Below are 19,669 nucleotides of genomic sequence, written 5' to 3' on the forward strand. Positions count from 1 at the left end.
TGAAGGCTTCTCAGCTATCCCAGGCACAGCCTTGGATACCCAGCCCAGACCGAGCCTGGTGAGGTCCCCACCTCTTGCCGCCTTGCTTGAGTTACTCCGACCTGGGAGTGAGTGCCAAGTATCTGGTGGGGAACCCATGCAGGACTGGCAGCGAGGGATGAACGAGATGACCTCATGGGTATTTTCCTTCCCTCTCGCACTCCTATGACTCAACCGCCCCGCTGAGCTGGAGTTGCTGCCCTGGAGAGGTTGGGTTCGTGCAGCAAGACCTCAGTGAGCTGGGCAAAGTCCTGGCCTCTCTAACGGGAGCTGCTAGGAGGGCAGGTGGAGCCTGGCTCTGTGCTGCAGAGAAAAGCACCCAGAGCAAAGCCATAGGGAGGGAAGGGGAACCCCGAGCAAAAGAGGCACCAGGTTTCCTGCAAAAACCGTAACAGGGATGGTGGTGAGGGCTCCTCTGGGGTGGGGAAGCCTCTGGAGCGACGCAGGCAGGCTGAGCCCCGGGAACTGCTCGAGAGCTGAGTCATGGAGAAGGAAAACTTGAAGTCACTCTCCAGATCCCCCTGTGGTCTAACGTGCCTGGGAAGAGCCTGACGGGGCGGCCGCAGCAGCCTTGTGCTGTCTGAGGATGTCCCGTTGACTCTGATCGCTGGCTGTCACGGGTCGGTGTCACCTGTGGGGCTGGGAGGCAGGGCTCGCCCCAGCAGCAGGCGCAGGGTGCCAGACCCTTTGCTGGGATCCTCGCAGGTTGCTCCCCAACTGCCTGGCACACAGCAGCATGTTACAGAAGCACAAGGATGGGTTGGGGGTTAGGGGGAGGATACAGGTTTTCTGCTGATGCCAAAGCAGAGGCAGGTCCGGTAACAACTGCTCTGGGGCTCCTTGCCCAGCATTAGCATTGCACCCTGGCATCTTCTTTCGATCCTAAAAAAGTCGGTACGGTGCTGGCAGCGGCACCATTCCCTGGTGCGGTTATGGCCCTTTGAAATTGTCACTTGAAATGCCAAACTCTGATGCCGCTTGGCTGCTTCACTCTGGCTGTGGTGTGTCCCCTTCATCCTGGATATAAAACACCCTGCTGAAAAATGCCCACGTAAAAAGCCAAGCACACGCCAGCATGTCCACGCTGCCCATGACAGCACAGCACTGCGCCTATGTGGCACTGCCCTCTGCTGTCGGTGGCTATGGGGACACTGGCCAAGGCCACCGCCGCTGAGTAGAAACACCCAGCTTTTGTGTCACCCTGGGGACTGCTGGAGGACCTGGAAAGCCACAAAGCTGCCCCAGGAGGATGCTGCGCCCGGGACTGGTGCATGGTTCCCTGGGCACGACAAGCAGCATCCGAGGGCAGCAAAGCCCTGGAGGAGTCAGCGCCCATTTGGGCTTCCCCTTTCCCCCAGCTGAAAGCAGAAGTGGTGATTATTTTTGGTGCTGTCTCACTTCGGAAAGAGTCGTGCATGCCCCAGAGCATCACCCTAGCTATGGCACCTTGCTCTGGGCAGAGGAAATGAGTAACGGCGAGGGTCGCGCTGCCTTTGCGTGACCCAGCCCCGGCTGCGTGCCCCGGAGCTCTGCCTCAGGGCTGCCTGGCGTAACTGGAGTTTCCTTCCACGTGCTGGGCACACCAGCTTCTTGGGGACGTGCATGAAGAATGACTCTTAAATAGTCTTTTCCAGCAGAGAAACACTCAGGCAAAGCCTCCCAATGATATATATATATAACCTTGCTGTCCTCTCCTCCATCCGCAGTCCTTTATTTCCTTTTCTTAAGGTGGAAGAGCTCGGGTGGGAGGATAAGGACACCCAACATGATGCCAGAGCTGGTCCTCATCTCCCAAACTCTCCTTAATGAAAGGCCTCTAGATGGGGCTTTAATGCAATATTGCTGCCGGCCTCTGCAGGGCTGCGATCGCCCGCAGAGCCCAGGGGCCGCTCACCTTCCAGCACCTGCGGGGGCACACGGGGTGGTGGCACGATGCCACTTCACCCCAACCATTGGGATAAGAGAACGGAGATATTCCCAGACCCTGGAGAACCACGCGGGTTTGAGGAAGCCATTTGCTGGATTGGATTTGAAACCTTCTCCCCCTCCCCCCAGCATGTTTCAGCCCCCACCCCAAGGGGTGCTGAGGCTTGTGATGTGGAGCCGCAGTGGGAACCCCCAAACCTTATGCACGGGTGTGTGCACGTGGATGTGCAAAGCTTTGTGTGGTGCAAAGCGGGCTGCTTTTCCACAAGTCTATTTTGCAAAAGTTCAGTCAGGGACTGGGCTGGGATGTTTTACACGTTAAAAATTAAAGCAACTCCCCCGCCCCCCCCGGCCTGTCCCCCCCATGCTTTTATTCTGAAAATAAGCAGAACCTAAATAGTTTGCACAGTGCTGGGAAGGCTGGAAATTCCCGAGTGCATGGCCAGCGTGACAATAAATTCACCAAGCTCCTAGTGTTGCTCCAGGGGCTATTCCACGACAAAAGGTTCATCCCCATTAACCCACCCCCCTGCGTGGTTCCTGAATTGGTTTGTCCGCAAACTATTGGGGTCAGAAACACAGACAAACCCCACCGCGGTTATCCGAGGGTCTCTCTGTATCGTCACGTGCCCAATTGTCACCTCCTGGACACAACGCTGTGGAGCTGAACACCTTAAACCCCTGCGGATGGTGGCTTTTGAGATGAGAATCCAGCGCCAAGTACCTGCGTGTCCTCCTGTCTCTGTCCCCGCGGGGACACGGGGTGGACGGTTCCGCAGCATGACACACATGCACGCTCAGGAGGGAAACCTTTTTGTTCTTGGGTGGCAGTAGGTGCAGAAATTGCCTCGAGGATGACGGTGAGAGTGACGTTGACCGACCTGGAAAAACGTTGCCACCTGCCACCGAGCACCGGCCCCAAGGGCTGACATTTAGGGCATTAACTACTTCCCAGCCGGGGATGTCATCATCCTGTCCATGCATTGGGGTCTCTGTGCTCCCCTCCACTGTACCGGCAATCGCTGGGGTGCATCGCTCTTGCACAGGGCTGCGAGTGTGCGCACGGGAGTGTGTGCACAGGAGCATGTGATGCCTGTGCCTTTCCACGTCCAGCCTTTGCACCTTTGATCAGCTCTTTCATGCTGGCTCAGCCCTTGCCCATCTTGCCTTTCCGTGCCTGTCTAGCCCTTGAAATATTGAGCGGCATGTTTAATCCTCGGACAACTGTCCGGCCCTTGCACAACTGCCTAGTTCTTGCGTGATGGGTCAGCCCTTGCAACTGCAGCCCTTGCGTGACCACCCAGCCATTGCACGCTTGGCATGACTGATTGGCCCGTGCACGCCTGGCCCACGCACGGCTGATCAGCCCTTGCACATCCAACCCTTGCATGCCCAGTCCTGGCACGGCAGTCCAGCCCTTGCACGCCTGGCCCTTGCACAGCTGCCCATCCCGGGCACATCCAGCCCTTACGTGACTGCCCTGCTCTGGCACATCTAGCCCTTGCACACCCAACCCTTGCACGACTGCCCAGCTGTCCAGCTGTGGCATATCTACCCCTTGCACAACTGCCCGACCCTTGCATAGCTGCCCATCCTTGGCACATTCAGCCCTTGCATGACTGCCCTGCCATGGCACGTCCCGCTCTTGCACGCCCAGCGCTGGCACGGCCACCCCTTGCACACCTGGCCCTTGCACAGCTGCCTGTCCTGGGCACATCCAGCCCTTGCGTGACCGCCCAGCCCTTGCACAACTGCCTGATCCTTGCACAGCTGCCCGATCCTTGCACAGCTGCCCAATCCCTGACACATTCAGACCTTGCACAACTGCCCTGCCCTGGCATGTCCAGTGCATGCACGCCCAGCCCTTGCACAGCTGTCCAGATGTGTCATATCCACCCCTCGCACATCTGGCCCTTGCACAACTGCCCATCCCGGGCACATCCAGCCCTTACGTGGCTGCCCAGCCCTTGCACAGCTGTCCAGATGTGGCATACCCACCCCTTGCACACCCGGCCCTTGCACAACTGCCCATCCCGGGCACATCCAGCCCTTGTGCACCCAGCCCTTGCACAACTGCCTGACCCTTGCACAGCTGCCCATCCCGGGCACATCCAGCCCTTGCGCACCCAGCCCTTTCCTGCCCGGCCGTGTCACACCCAGCCCCGGGACACCCTGGCCGGGGACTCCCTGGCCGGGGACACCCAGCCCCTCCCCGTCCCGTCCCGCCGCTCCGCGCCGCGCCGCGCCGCTCCGCCCCCCCCCCCCAGCGCCCGCCTCCCGGGGGCGTGTCCCCACCGCCTCCCGCCCCGCCCCTCCGCCGCAGCCCCGCCCCTCCGCGCCGGCCCCGCCCCGGCCCCGCCCCGCCGCCGGCCGGGCGCTCGCCGCCGGCCGCGCTATAAGAAGCGGCGCGGGCGGCGGGGCCGCAGCGGGCGCGGCGGGGGAACGAGATGAGCAGCGCCGGCGCCGCTGCAAGATGCTGGATGGACACGTCCTGCTGGGATGGCTCTCCTCCTGCGCGCTCCTAGGGCTGCTCGCCTGCGCCCCGCGGCCCTCCGCCGCCTACTTCGGGTAGGTGCTCAGCGCGGACGCGCCCGCACCGCCGCTCCTCCTTCTTAACTTGTATTTTAGTTTGGGGTTGGGTTTTTTTTTTTTGGTTTGTTTTTGCAATGAGGAGGGGGGGCGGTTTGCACCTTATGCGTCCCGCCCGAGGTGGGGATGCTGCCGGCAGCCTCCTTCCCTCGCTGGGGGCGGGCATCCCCTCCGCCGGCGCTGACAGCCGCCCCGGGAGAGGGGTACGGGGAGGGGCAGCCCCGTGTCTCTCTCCCGTCCCGCCGCTCGGAGCCGGGCGACCCCGAATCCCCTCGGCGTGCTGCCTGGCACGGCCGGGCCCTCCGGGAGCTGCAGGTTGCTGCCTCCCGGGGGGCTGCCGTGCTTTTCCCAGGGGCCGCAGGCAGAAACTCTGCGGGCGAGGGAGCGTCTCGTTCTGCCCTTCCCCGACGGGGTGGGCGGCGGTGGCCCGCACGGAGGGGACCCGTAGCGGGGTGGCCGGGGAGCTCAGCTCCAGGTGCGTGCTGTAACCTCCACCAGCATGGCACAGCCCCGAAAAAACTCTTTTTTTTTTTCCCCCTAATTTGAGCGCATGCTTCAGCACCAGGTGCTGGCAAGCGAGTCCCGGCATCACCCCGTCGCCGTTAGTTTTTTATTGTTTTTTATTATTTTTTTTGTGGGGCGGGTGGCATGCTGCTGTCACCTGCCTGGTGCCAAAGCTTATTCCCCACAGAAGTGAGGGTCCCCTCCGGGCTGGGTGCGGAGAGGTGCGGAGCGGCCGCATCCCGCGGCGCTCACCTGTACGCGGTGCATGGGCGCAGCCGGCAGGGGGCGCTACCGGCCCGGTCCGCGCCCGCTCCGCGCCGCGCAGGTGGATCCCGCTCCCTCCCCTCGCCTCCCCCCGACCCCCTCATCCCCCTTCCTTGGGGGGGGCTGAGCTGGAGGAGCCCAATAAACCCCCTCACCCCCTCTCTTTAAAGCCCCCCGCCCTGCAGCCGCGTTGCGAGGCTTCAGCCCGCAACAAAGGGTCCGCTGGCTTTCTGTCTGCGCAGCCCCCCTTTGCTTTTTTGGGGTGTCAGTAGGCACGCTTTGTACCTGCCTCGTCTTTTTTTTTTAAAGACCTGTCCCGAAATGGCGTCGTTTTGTGAGGGGGAGTGGGATGCGAGCGCTTGATTAAGAGGTTTTGGTGTGAGTTTCCTCAAGAGTGATGGTTCTTGCTTCTTTTTGGGATGTTGTGTTGTGGCCGCTGGTAGGAGCCACTGGACCGGCCCTGGAGAATGTTTTAGCAGACTTGAGGTTTTCCCCCCTCTTTCCAGTAAAACAAATCCTGGTGTTGAGGCTTGTCCATTGCTTGTGGTCTGGCAAAGTTTTCCAAACACTGCTACTTACATCTTCTGTTTCCAACTCGAGAACCATTTAACTTCCTGCTGCTGGGGCTGGGTTTGCGAGGAAACAGCCTGTCCTGTGTGCGTAGGGTTTTAGGAAAAGCTCTCTTCTTTCCCCAACAGCACACAGAGGGCTGTACCGAGCCCGTTAGCTCGTGTGTCTGCCGAAGACCACCGGCACTGTGCAGTTGTACTGTGCCTCAGGGACTGCCAGGGCTTGTAAGGAGTTTGGCTGTAACTCTCCCGTTAATCCATGCGGTGCTGGTATCTGCTGCAGTGCAGCAGGTAACTCATTCCAGTTGCTTGCTTCTGGGATTTCTCTTCTGGCCTCGTGTGGCTGGTGTAGATTTTAACTTCAGAGCAAACATCTTGAGCCGAGGGAAGCGTGCTGCTAGGTCTGTCCTGACCACTCTGGGTTATTCCCTCTGTCTCAGTGCGGCTGCTGTTTCTGATTTGAGACTCCCTCTCTGGCAATAAGGAGGGGAGAGGAGATGCTGCCAGATGTGCACCCAGCCAGATGCGCACTCCAAGCACTCCAGGGCTGCTGCAGCGCACAGCGAAGTTTACTTATGCAAAGCATCGTGCTGTCTGGTTAAAACCACAGCGAAGGAGCAGCATCTGCTGCTAATCTCCTCTTTGTTCTTCTGAGAGGCCTAAAGCAGTGATTGCACTTGCTGAGCTGCTGGGGACACAGGGGAATAGTGAGTGCTGAGGTCCAGGGTCCCTGCTAATCCCCAGTGATATGTGATCTAACAAGTGTGTGTGGAAGAGCTGAGCCCTCCTTGCTGAGGGCTTCTGTGTATCGATAAGGAAAGAAATCTTACCTGGTAAAAGCTGTATGTTCTGGCAGAGCTCTTGGTGCCTCTGCAAGTGCCCTGTAATGGTTGGTATTAGCCCTTCTTGCTATGCCTAGAAAGGTGCATGGAGGAACTCCTCCAGGTGAGGAAGCACATCTGTATTCTAATATAAATTTTTCCTAAAAACCTGGATGCATCACCCTTTTGCTCAGGGGCTGAGCTGAAGCGAAGTGGGCTCAGTTAATGGAACACCCTTTCTAGGCAGGGGAAGGGACATCCCTTCCCAGTCCAAGGCATCATCAAAGCCACCATGACACTTTTTGGTGGCCTGCTAGACCCTCTGCTCCGGGTGCTAACATCCTTGTCAGAGGAGGTGGTGGGGCAGAGAGCGCAGCAGGCGGCTGTGTTAAACAGATGTCACGCTGTAGCTGCAGCTTAGCTGCTCTGTTCCGCAGTCTGGTGGGGGATAGGGACAGCTGTGGATGATCCCTTCTACCCCATCCCCAATGTCTTATTTCAGGGAAAGAATTCAGTGTCTCCAAATGTGTGGCCTGGCGGGGAATTAGTGCAGGGGGACAGAAATTGGGCATGGTTACATGATAACAAGATTGTGTCAGCATGTAGTTATGTCTGTCTGCCCCACAAGGGCGGCTAGTGAGTGGGGGGGGGATGCTGGGGTGGGAAGGCCATGGCTAGGGGCCACTGCTTCTCTGTATGTCTGGCTCTGGTGTCTTAGAGGGTTGCAGAAGCAGCCAAAAAGGATAAATGCCCTCTGGAAGTAGAGCTTGGTGTACGTGAGAGAAAATGTTGGTGCAGATGAAGCCCTTGCTACTGTCTTGCTCCGTCCCCAAGCTGCCTGGTTAGGACATGTGCTGAAAGTGACGGTTCACTGTCTGGGATGAAGGGAGGGATAGTGCTTGTCCCTTGCCCAGGATTACGCTGGCAGCCTCAGCGCTGCTCCCTGGGTGTTGCTCACCTCCTCCCTGGTGCAGGAGAGAAGCAGGTGCCAGCTTGACCTGGAGCTGGTACACAGCGAAGGCAGGACCTGAAGTGATGCTGATGTGTAGCAGGGAGCAGAGCTGAGTCCCTGTAGGCACCTACTCAGGATGGGGCTGTTAGTGCTAATTACTGGAAAGCAGCTGAAAGGCTGGCTTCGGGGATGTGGTGGTGCTACAGCTCCTAAACCTTGTCTGATATGAGACTTCTTGATGCTAGAGAGGAAAAAGCATGCCTGCAAAACTGAGCAGGACCTGATGGCTTGTGGTAGGTTTAGTCACCCATCAGGATGCCTGATGATGAAGGGGGCATTTTAGGGTAGGAGTACGTATGGGAGACTGTTACTGGCTGGGTCTACACCAGAGGGGGGAGCATTGCCTTGAGATAAGCGTCAGCTGATACTGGCTTGCTGAGATACACTGGCTGTTCTAAAAGTGAGCCTGCTTTTATGTTCAGCCACCTCCTCTGCAGCTGGGCTGTCTGAAAACTAATTTGCACCATATTACAACTGGCTGATAGGGGTAGCTTGGAGCAGCCCCAAACTGCCAGGATCCCTGAGAAAGCATTGCATTTCAGTTTCTTCCCCTCTCTGCTTTTCTTGTGCCTTACAAGCTTTGGGTGTGGGTACCTCCCTTCCCTCCCCTTCCTCTCTCAAAAGCAGCTAGGGGGTGGTGGAAATGCCATAGCGGCATCTGGGATTTGTGTTGGGTCTTGCACTACTGGGCTTTGGAAGTGGCAGATGACAAGATTAGCCATGCTGGGGTGACAGGCAGGCTGATTAACTTCAGTCCTGCTGTGCCCCAGTGCTAGCGGGATGGCAAACCAGCCTGTAGGAGCTTGCTGCTTTCCTGAGCTGCCTGGTCTGTGGCTCCGACGTTGCAGCTTGTCCAGGCCATAAATCAACCCCCCTCTATTTCTTTCTGGGTGTTCTGATTTATAGTCTGACTCCGTTTTGATGCACCTCCTCCTTTTTCTTGCTAGAAGTAGTGTTGGTTTCCGCAGCTTGGAGTTTGCTCTGTTTTCCTCCAGCAGCAGCAGGAGCTGAGCAGCTCTGCCCCCTCTGCAAACACTTGTCAGGACAGTAGTAATGTTACAAGTGGCTCATGCTTACATAGTGTTTATATTGACAGATTGCAATGTTCTTCATAAATGTAACTGATCTGTACACTGCACGCAGGCAACAGGAACCCTTAAATGCTTGCGTGGGGGAGAGGGAGGGAGGGGAAGCATAGCTTGCCCTAATTTACCAACACATCGCTAGCGAGAGCAGGTTCCTTACTGCATGGTGGGGTTTTTTGGTGTGGGAAGTGCAATATATTTTTGTTCCCATTGGCGGGTGCAGAATAGGTACCCTATTATGCTTTAGGTGCTGCTGGGGTAGAAATATTACATGCCCTGCAATTTAGGCTGTGATTCTGCAAAAATTACTTAGAAAAGATCTGAATACTGGGCTTGAAGGGCTATTCAGGGGTTGTGACCACCCGATGGGGTGGGCTTTTAAGGAGACTGAGTTAGTGTGAGTTTCTGAACTCCATTGCTACAAGTGTGCGGCATCAGCTTGAATGTCATCTCCAATAAAAGCAAGCCCACTGGTGCTGGCAGGCTTTGCTGCCTGTTTTTTCCAGCCTGCGGGATATGCTAGGTGCTAACATGGCTGTTGCATATCAAGCATTTCTGTACCTGTCACTTGATGGTAGTGTGGGGCCACATGTTCGCGTTTGCAGCTTCGGCCGAAGGCGTGTGAACTTCTCGGGAAGCTGTTGCGTAGCCAGGCCACAGCGTGTTGGCTTTCCAGACGCGCTGGTCGTCTCTGGCATGTGTGAGATGGAGCAGCTGGTTCTCAGCACAACCCAAAAAAACAAAACCTGGACTCGGGTGGTGAGGGAGGAATGCAGCACGCAGGCAAACACAGCTGGAGCGTAAGGAGGCAGCTCCTGGGGCTGGGAGGGCAGCTTTGCCATCCCACCCTGTGGCGTTCTGCTTTTTCTAGATGGTGATGCTGGTTTTTAAGGTGCTGGATTTCTGGTTTTCCTTGGAATAAGAAGGGTTTGCCTGGCTGGTTTTTTTTCTGCTCCTTTTGAGCTGGGTGAATTGTCATGTAGAGACTGATCTGAGTCCTGGCTGGCTTCTCTCCCAAAGTTGGCCTCTCTGGGTCAGTTGAAAGCGGTGTTTAACCTCCATTCCTTTGTGAAAAGGAATCCCATGCCCAGAAGCAGCATTTGCTTTGTAGATCCTTGAAGGCACTACTGGAGTTGAAGTGCCATAAGGGTGGTGACAAACCCAGGAGCATTTGGAAAAATAACTGTGCATGCAGCTAAGGTTCACCAGACCTGCATCTTCAGTCCTGGGGACCCAGATCTGTCCCAAATTAGGTTGGGAAGTACCTGAAAGCTTCTTACATCTGCAGTGTGCTCAGAGGATGGAGCAAAACTTTATTCAGACACGGATTAGTATGTCTTGTACTGGACTGACCGTGTTGCTTGAGACTTGGGAACCACTACCTTGTGCCTCAGTTTCCCTTACTTGGGAAGATGTCGGGGCCATCTTTCTCTGAACTCAACTTGTTAATGGACATGGTGGCTGCATACGGTGCTCACCAAATACTGTGTGTTTTATTGGCAAGGGTCACCAGTGCTACAGGTGACTCCCTAGGGAGAGAAGATGGCTTCTTAGGAGAATATTAAGTGATAACTTGGCAAAGCAGGAGAAGGCCGGAGACTTTCTTTAGTGTGACTGGTGATGCAGAACTAGACCAGGAATCTATAGGACTCTGGTCTCCTGGTGAAAGGCCTGGTCAATGATTAACTAGCTTTCTGGAAGCTGCTAACAAGAATAAAAGGGAGTCCAGCCCCACAACCCCAACACAAAAAGCCCATGAGTGTTTAATAATTAAAGGCCTTGTGCTTTATTGCAGGGTAATGAGAATCGCCTTAAGGCTTATTCAGTGGTAGGTAATTGAATTAGGTTGTGGGACTGGGAAGGGGGAGGGTTAAGTGGAAGGTCTGGAAGACTGCACAGAGAAGCCGATGTGATGCTCCTTAGTTTTGTCAGAGACTGACAAAACCTCCCAGACTGGGTTTTGTCAGTCTCTGCTGCTTTCTTCATTTTTCTGTCTGCAGAACACTGTGCTTGCAGACTTGGTGTAATTGCCTCCTGGAGAAGATGTTCCTGTCCCATGGATATTCCATTCCCTTCATTTAGGGAGATGCTGACAGTGTGTTTATTCCTGGTGTTTTCCTTGGTGAAATGTTGATATTTAAAGGCTCCTTGAGATTTTTTTGGTGGAAAAGCCAAGCCAGAAGACACTGCTGAACTAATCTATCTGTATTCTTGGAGGAGTCTCAGTAGCCAGAGGAGGTACTGAACCAGTGAGCATCACCATCCACTGCATGAGGCAGTTTCTGATGTAGAGCTGCACAGGGGTGGTGGGACCTGGAAAGCTCAGCTCAGAAGAGCTGAAGGCTAGACTTGCCTGCCCTGTCTCCCTCTTATGTGTCTGTGCATAGCTGCTCTCTAAGAAGAGGGACTTAGGTTGATAGGGATTTTGAAGCTTTTTTGGAGACTGCTGAGGAGATGCTACATTGGCATATCCCCATGGGGGAGACTGTCTTGAACATGGTCTCCTAGGTCAGGCCACCAGAGGCGTAGGGACTTCTGCTGCCAGAAGCTTCGTATTGATCCTTTGTCCCAGTTACATAGAGCAATGTGGCAGCTTCAGGGCTTGGGTTCTCTGGTCACTTGAGTCCTGTTGAGTACAAATGGGACAGCTCTTACCCTAATGTTTGCTGCCTGAGGCATTTGAGAGGGCTCAGTGCAGTAAAACTGTCTTGATCTGCTGTATGTAAAGGTTCCCTCTGCTTAACCATGCAGCTACAGCTACCTCCTGGAGAAAGCACTCTTGGGTGGGATGGCACTTGCTTAGTTCATACTAAAAGCCTATGTTAGACACAAACTTCTTTACCCCAAATTCCCTGACTGCCCAGGTAGCAACCTTCCAGCTTCCCCGTGCTTCTCTGGGGGTGTGTGTTGAAGCAATCCAAGAAGTCTCACGTACCTGGCTTTCCAGATTGCAAACATGCTGAGCCTCTGGCTTCCCTCCATAACGAAGCAGCCTTTCTCTCTGCAGCCAGAAAAGCTCTCTGGTGGCTTGTAGTGTGTTAATGCAATTGGTTTCTCAATCTAAGCAGCTCTCAAGCAGAGGGCCTGTTGCTTGCACTGTTAAATGCTGATGGGAGGCTACTGCTGCTCCTGCAGAATGTGGCTGCAGGAAGACTGGTACTGCAGGTCCTGGACCAGCACACGGTCTGGCTGCAGGCAGGACAGGTAGGATATGTTTTCCTGACTTACTGGACCTGGAGCTGAGGAGCCAGCTCAGGTCAAGTTGAGTAGGAGCTAGAAATTATGATGCTGGGTGGAAAGGGTTAACTCTTTAGAAGCCCTTTTCTTGGCATCTGGTTGCAAATGTTTCTTCTCCTGTTTTTAACTGTGCTTTTTAAGCTTCCCTCAGATTGTGGCTGTAAGTGCTAATGAGTCTTATCTCTTGAGATACTGTCATAAAATACACTTATGAAGTTTATCAGCTCAGTAAGCTTTACGTTTTATTGTAATGTGTGTTTGCACTGTGCTAAGTGGAACAGGGAGTATTTTGACTACATGGATAAACATAGAAGTTACGGGATTTGCTCTAGCTGATAGAAAAATCTATTCTGACTTTTTCCCTTAGCTGTTGCACAGAACTCTATTTCAAATGGGTCGAGCAGCTCTTGCGTGTGCTATGCGGTCTTCCAATCTGCTTGTGACCTTAAATCATTCTTCTGTAAGGTGTGGGGAGTATTTTGTTAATTCAGTTGCTGAAGGATTTCTTTTGGGGGAAGGGGAAATGACAGGTTAAAAAAACTTGAACTCTTCCTTTGGAAAGAACACAGAGCAAAACAGCTCTTCCATACATCCACTGTAGAACATGCAAACTCAACAGTATCTGACATTAATGCTGAGTCTGTGCTGGCTTGGAAGGTAGCATGGAGCATGCAGTTCATGTTGATGGGATGTCATGCTGTATGGGACTTGGCATGAATTTTATGAGTGGATTCATTTGGCCTAGCTCATTAAAATAGCATTAATTGGATAGCCAGATGCTTATGCAGTTTGGGGGAAAAAACAGTTTGCTCTGACTTCTGCATTTGCTGTGTGCTGGATGGACAAGTTTCACAATTGTAGCAAAAGTTTCCTTTCTTGGAAAAACTGTTCTGAGTCTTCCAGAGAACTGAATAGCATAATTGGCCATTTACTGTGCATAGTAGGAGGTAGCTTCTTGTGCTGTGGAGCAACATGTGATTTCCCCTAGATGTGAATGAAGTACTGAGATGCCCATAGGAATATCTGAGCTTTGCTTAAACCTGTCAAATGGCCCTGTCTGGCTAAGGCAGTCCTGGGAGGAATGGGCAGAAGTTTAGCCAGAACCTTGGTCTGCTGTTGAACTTATCTGAAACCAAATTGTAGAGCAGCCTCCCAAAGCAAGTAGGGTCAAGCAACTCTTGCTTTCAAGATGAAGTCCTTTTGGAAGAGGTCAGCTGATGAGCAAAAGGATTAGCTTCCATCTGCTCTTGGTCTACTTAATTTTTTCTTCGTTGTTAGTCCAGCAAAATTAAGCTTCCTTTGAGATACACAAGGGTGTGTCTTGAGTCTGATGCCTGGGTGACACCTTCATGTGTAACATACAGGTAGGTGAGACAGGCTGCCAAGATGAATTACTTTGATGCACAGAGCCCATGGCTTGACACTGGGTTTCCTGCTTCTGTATCTTAAGCACCTCTTGACTTCTGAAAAGGAGCTGGTCATGACTCTGCTCCAAAAGCATCAGCACTGCCAGATGAGCATCTACTGAGGTAGGCTCACCCATGCCTTCAAGAATACCTGTTCTAATGTCCAGTCAGAGCAAGTTATTACCCTTTCAATTCCACCTCCACAAAGTGCTGTGTTTTCCCTGCTGTCATCAATCAGCAGTATGTGACAGCTTCCCCAGCTCTGCATGTGGGAGTGTGCTGTGTGTTGCTACAGCGTGTGCAGGAGTGCACTGGTGCTAGCTGACCCCTCCGTAGGCTTGGCTGGAGGGGCCGTTGGTGGAAGGCTGCAGGATCACCAAGTGCTCATGTTACAGAGAAGTGCCCATCTGCTGAGCTCTGGCATGCACAGCCTGGCAGGTTGCTCTCATGACTTGTTCGCTGTGATCTTTGTAGACTTCCCCACCCGATTGCTTAAACAAAACTGCACAGAGGCATTGCATTGCCCTAGTCCTCATGATCTGCCTACAGTTAATGTAGATCTTGCTGTGTGAACCCCTGCTGAGTTGGGTGCGTTGACTGGTTTTCACTATTATGGTGAGCTCAGGCTTTTAAATATCCTCATTGTAATATCTTCTCTGGAGGTTGATTATTTTTTTAAAGACTGGTGATCTCATGCTTGGTATTGCACCAAAACAAAGCCAGGCAGCCCTGGGGGGCATAACTGCATTTCTGTTAGATTGCAACTGAAGATTGTAGGTGAAGCTGGTTTTGCATGTTGCAGAGGACCTCTTGTGGGGTTTTCCAGCTCCATCTTCTAGAATTACCGTCAGTAAGCACCTTGCTCCCTGAAGTTTCCAAGGTGAAGTGTTCAATTGTCTGGATGTTGAGATAGTGCTCCTTGGCTATGCCTGAAGCTGAGCTGGTGACCGATACAATGCCTTGGATCAGTGCTAAGACCTCTGGTAGTTGACTGCCGGTGGGGTGTTTTTTGGTGGGGATATGCCCTCCTTGGCCTTAAGGCCAAAGCTCCTCACTCTGCCTGCAGGAAGGGTAGGTGTCTTACCTGCAGGAGATCTGCTAGATCCTTTCCCAGATGGCTTGCTTCCCCCAAATCTTGCTTTGTCTGTGTCTCCTGATTCCCATGGAAAACCAGTTAGTCCTGTCTCCTGTGGGTGCAGAGCCTCTTCTAAGGCAGTGCCTTTCAGCATTGGCAAGTGTGGGTGAGGGCACATCAGACAAAGCACTGCAAAATACAGGCAAGCAAAGAAAATGTGCTTCCACTTCAGTTTAGCCTATTTAGCCACTGTGTATTTTGGTGCTTCTCAGCTTCTCTACATCCTACTGCTCTCTAGCCTCAAGTGCAAGTATCCCAACCCACCCAGGTCAGAGGAGGCCTGGATACCTCCTTCACTAGTCTCAAAGGAGACTTCTAGTGTCCCCTCAGGTATGGGAGCATCTGTACCCCACTGACCTGGGGCATGTCGCAGCACCACAAGTGCCCTTGTGGTGGCACTACTTGTAGAGCTGAGCTTCTCGGTTGTATGGAACCAGCTTTCGTCTTGCTCAGGTAAGAGTTATGATGTGAATGAATGGGCTATGACGTGTGCTATGACATCAGAGTGGCTGGAAGCCAAGTTCAGTTCAGGGTGGGGTATTCACCTGGGAGCCAGGGCAACTGGTGGGACTGGGTACCTGGGAAACAGCTGAGTGTGACTGCACTTAGGATGAGGAGCCAACCTGGGCAAGTCCTTTTGGGCTGGCTCCATTGGTGTTGGCTACAGGGACCTCTCCCAGAGCAATCAATGACTTCAGTGGAGCTTGCCCAGCTCAGTGATGGAGTTCAGCTTACTGCTCTGCTGCAAGCCCTGCTGTGCTTCAGCTCTCCAGGGCTGCCCATCTCCTCTGACAAGAAACCCTATCCTGGAGCCCAAACCCCTCTGGGGACAGTTCACCAGAACTGATACTTTATTTAAAAGAACTGACTTGTTTTGCTTAATCTTGACAAAATTCTTTTCTAGCCCTAATCCTCTTCCAGTGTAAGGTGAGATCTTGAAATACCTGGCAAACTTATAGCATAGCTCTCTTTCTGCATCTCTGGGCCTCTCTGTAATCAAAGGTGAGGGGGGGTAGGGATGTTTTCAGCCCCTGCCAAAGATAAATCTCCTGCTGGGAGCTAGCAGGGAGCTATTTCCCAGTCTGTGGTTAGCAAGTTGATCTGACAGGCTAGAGGTGAAACAGCCACTTGAGCTGAATTACAGGGTCTAACCAAAGATCCAACACTTCCTTTGGCTCATTAGCACGGCTGTGTTGCATCCCTGGTGACTATTTCTATCTTCTGGCTTGTCCCATGTTGACTCTGGAAATCCAGAGGCTTAGAATGAGTTTGAAGAGAGGACTGAAGCTGAAGAGCTGCTCTTGGGAGAGTGTGAATTGGACTAAACAAGGCTTTGAGCAGTTCCCGTGGTCAGTGTTACATGGCTATTCTTTGCTTTGCCTGATTGAAGCCATAATCTCCATGCTGGTTTTTGTAGCTGATCAAAATGTGTTCATAGGTGGAGACCTGTCTCTGCAAGGTGCAAGACAGATGCTGGGCCAAAGAGATAGCATTTGGAGGGGAGTGGGAGCAGGCATAATCCTGCATTTGTCTCCTGAGCTTGCAGAGGGATCAACAGCCATGCAGAAACAAGTGTCACTTGATGCAGTGGGGATGCCTTAAAACTGACTGCAGTTTGTCTCTGGGGAGCTTGTAGTCCCAGTCTTCCCCAGTGCATGGACTGGGTTGTCCCAGACAGTGCCTTGTGGGAGGTACCAGGGTAAGAGAAGGGCATCCTCCCTCAGCACTGCATCTCTTGAGGCACTTGCTTGGGCTGCTGCAAGGCTCATGGAAAATCTGAGAGCTGGACCTGGCACTGGGAGGGGGAGGTGAGCTTGAAGGCTTGGACTTTTCTGACTCATTGGAGTTTGGGACTGCACCAGGCTTGATGACCCTGTTACGTGGAGACGCTGGCCATAATTTTACCATGTCCCCCAGCAGCTGGCTGGGGTTGGATGCTCTCCCTTGCAGACCATGCTGTAGGCAGGGGGGCACCTTGTGATGGGGAGGTAGGTGGTGACCCCATCTGCTCCCAGAGGCTGACTGCTCCAGCACTGTGTGGTATGAGGCTGGTGAGCTGCTCTCAGGGATGCTGTGCTTCAGTTGCTGTTGGACAGATCAGCAGCGCAGGGTCAGAGGCAGGGGCAGTTGGGTAGCCTTGTTCAAACAGGTGCTCTCGCCTGCTTGCGTGGGGCTGTTTACTCTGTCACCAGAGCTCTTTGGAGCACTCCTTTCAAGTGCTTTCAGTTGAAGTGACTCTAGAGCTGGTGTCTGATCTGTCTGGATGTGTTCAGAGGCCAGGGTAAGTTTTACCTTGTTGCTCCATGAGGGTGAAGGGAACAGATTGCCAGGCATCTGCATGACTTTGGGCACATCCTTTAACCTCAGGGTACTTCAGCTTGTAAAACAGGGCTGTCTTCAGGGGGAGCAGGCTGTGAGCTGGGTCAGGGACTTGGTGCACATCCCTTGGCTCTTCTCAGGACCCCCAAGGGCTGTTAGATTATAGACCAGGGTCTGAAAGTGTCTTCTATAGGTGCCTGATGAAGCAGAGCCCTCTGGGATTGGAGTTACTGCTCCCATTGCAACAATAAAGGGGTTTCAAAGACAAATGTATGGGGGATCTACTGATGGCTTAGTGAGCTCTGAAATGCTAATAAGCAGGAAACTCCTAGCTTCAGCCTGCAAAGTCTGACTTCAAAACAAGCTGTGTAGTTGAGCCTTCATTTTAAGGGTGCAGTGTTGCACCCACTATCCTTTTCCAGAGCCTTGCTGGAAGATGCACGGCTGGATTTTCAGTGCAGCTGCTGCCCTTGCATAAAGCACCAGCCACGCATTGCTCTTGCTACTGTCAGCTGCCTGAGCGCCTCTGTTTATGTATCTAAAACTTGAAGGCTGGAGAAGGAAGAAATCTGACCAGTGCAATGGAAACCTTCAATTCCCTGCGGTCCCAGGAGGAGAAGAGTAGCTTCAGGCTGGAGCTAGGAATGAACTTCATTTGTACACTGCCTCGCCTCTCCAGGAGGATCAGCCAGGAAAAATATCAACAGTTCCATTAAAAAGTCTGCTGGTTTGCTAAAGTAGTGGAATAAACATACCTGTAGGCATAACGGCCTGAACCGCACAGGAAACATTAACTAGAACGAACACACGCAGACTTGCTCCCTCTCCCCCTGTATATCTACCAGATAAAAAACACTGTGTGGCCATGGTAATGTGTAAATCAAACAGCAGCTGGGGGGATTATTCTTAGCTGGGGAAGAACTCGTTTGGATCAAACAGGGGCTTGGTGCTTTCCTAGAAAGGCAAAACCTGTGCTGTGCCTGCTCTGTGCTGCTGCCTGGTCTGGGGGGGACCTGCAGTAGAAACTGGGGCAGGATGGGGTTTGGGGTGGTTGTTAGCCCTCTCTCTGACTTCTCTTGCCCCTTCTTAGCTTCCCTTTCCCTATTTCTATGGGAATTGTGTGGAGCTGAACTGGTTTTCCTTTAACCTGTTGAGTCCAGTTGAAAAGCTGCTGTGGAAACCAGGGGGAAGTGGGTAACACCTTGGGAGCTTGCAGAAGAGTGGGGTGGATGTGATAGCACGAAATGGGGAAACCAACCATCTCCAGCCGTTAGTGTATGGTGGAGATGGTCTCTTCAGTCCTCTACTGAGCCCACGATATATCTCCTGACATCTCTGGGACAGAGGGAATGGAGACCTGCAAACTTGTATTACATATTTCAGTGAGGGGATGTGAGCTTCAAGCATGGCTTGAATGGGAGATGCTGCCAGCACTTTTTGGACCAGTAACCTGGTCCCTGAGCTGCCCATAAAAACAGCTTTCCCCTTGGCCATACCCAGCATATATGGTATGTACAGAAAATACATGTGGAAAATGCCTTCAGTTGCAACCAGATGGCACCTGTCAAGCACAAGTAGACATTTCTATTAGTGTTCTCATTTGAGTGTCTTGGACCACTCCCAGGCTCTGGATAGCAAAATAGCCCTGCTGTAGCTGTCCTCCCAGAGGCAGATTGATGTGATTATTGCATGCTAGAGACAGTCCCTGTGCTCCCAGGCCTCATCTGCACAGCCACTTAGCACAACTAATCTGACCTGACTTTTAAAGTGGATTAGTTCAATTACTCTTAACTAGCCCTGGTGGAAACACTCTCCTTGGGGATTAAAGATCCTTAATTCACTTTAACATACTTGATTTCAATGCAAATCAGGCTAAACTGAATTAAGGGTACTTTAGAGCCTAGTATGGAGGCACTCCTTCAAAATTGATGTGGTTTAACCACCTCACTTTGCATTCCTGTGCTCAATTCATTCCAGTTAGCATTGCTGAAGTGTCCCCTTACAGATGACTAATATAGGCAGCCTCTCAGATATAAAGCTGCAAACACATTACCTAGGCTAATGTGTGAACCAGCTCCTGTGAAGAGCTCCTGCATGTGCTGATTCAGTGCCTAAAATTGCGTAAAAATGGGGTATTTGAGGTGTTTGCTCTCTTGTTTTTTTCAGTCTTTTTTTTCTTTTCCACTTCTTGCTTTTTTAATTCTTCAAACCAAGCTCTTTGCTTTTTCACTTAATGCAGGGCAGTGAGTCACACACCAGTTTTTCTCTGCTGTCCTTAACTCACTGGATAAAATGGGAGTACTTCATCAACAATGCACTCATCCTCTTAGCTCAGTAATTTAACTCTCCAGTTGAAGGTGAACTGTGGTTGTGAAAGATTGGCCTCTGTTTCCCTGAAGCTTGAGTGAAAAATAGTCATTACATCTGTGATGCCCTGGGCAAGTGGGCAGGATAATTAATGCTTTGGAGAGAGTTGGGCAGGACAGGGGTTTTCTTCTGTGTTTTAAGTGTCAGATGATGTGTGTATTGGGGAGAAGAGGAGAATCCTGGCAGCACCAAGAGGGGGAGATCCATGAGCAGGGTGGAAAAATGATCACAACATAACCTTTTTCCTTCATACTAACTGTAAACATTTTGGTTCCCCTTTCCAAAGGGGAGAGGTGGTAGCACTGACCCTCTCTGCAGATGAGGTTCTCCATCCCCTTGCCTGTATCCCTGCAGTCCATTAACTGATTTAATACCATCCTAACCCCTTGGGCTTTA

At 52.6% G+C, this 19,669-nt stretch overlaps 1 protein-coding gene across 1 annotated transcript in view; it reads left to right on the forward strand.

Moving 5' to 3' along the window:
* Nucleotides 1-4,403: 4,403 nt before the first annotated feature.
* WNT9A (Wnt family member 9A) overlaps nucleotides 4,404-19,669 on the forward strand; it is a 61,611-nt gene continuing 46,345 nt past the window's right edge. Inside the window, exon 1 of the mRNA XM_072854877.1 lies at nucleotides 4,404-4,533. Coding sequence (XP_072710978.1) covers nucleotides 4,439-4,533 — 95 coding nt within the window. The 5' untranslated portion in view covers nucleotides 4,404-4,438. The remainder of the gene's footprint in view (nucleotides 4,534-19,669) is intronic.

The sequence above is a fragment of the Ciconia boyciana genome, chromosome 2 (genome assembly GCF_034638445.1).
Source record: "Ciconia boyciana chromosome 2, ASM3463844v1, whole genome shotgun sequence".
NCBI classification, from domain to species: Eukaryota; Metazoa; Chordata; class Aves; order Ciconiiformes; family Ciconiidae; genus Ciconia; species Ciconia boyciana.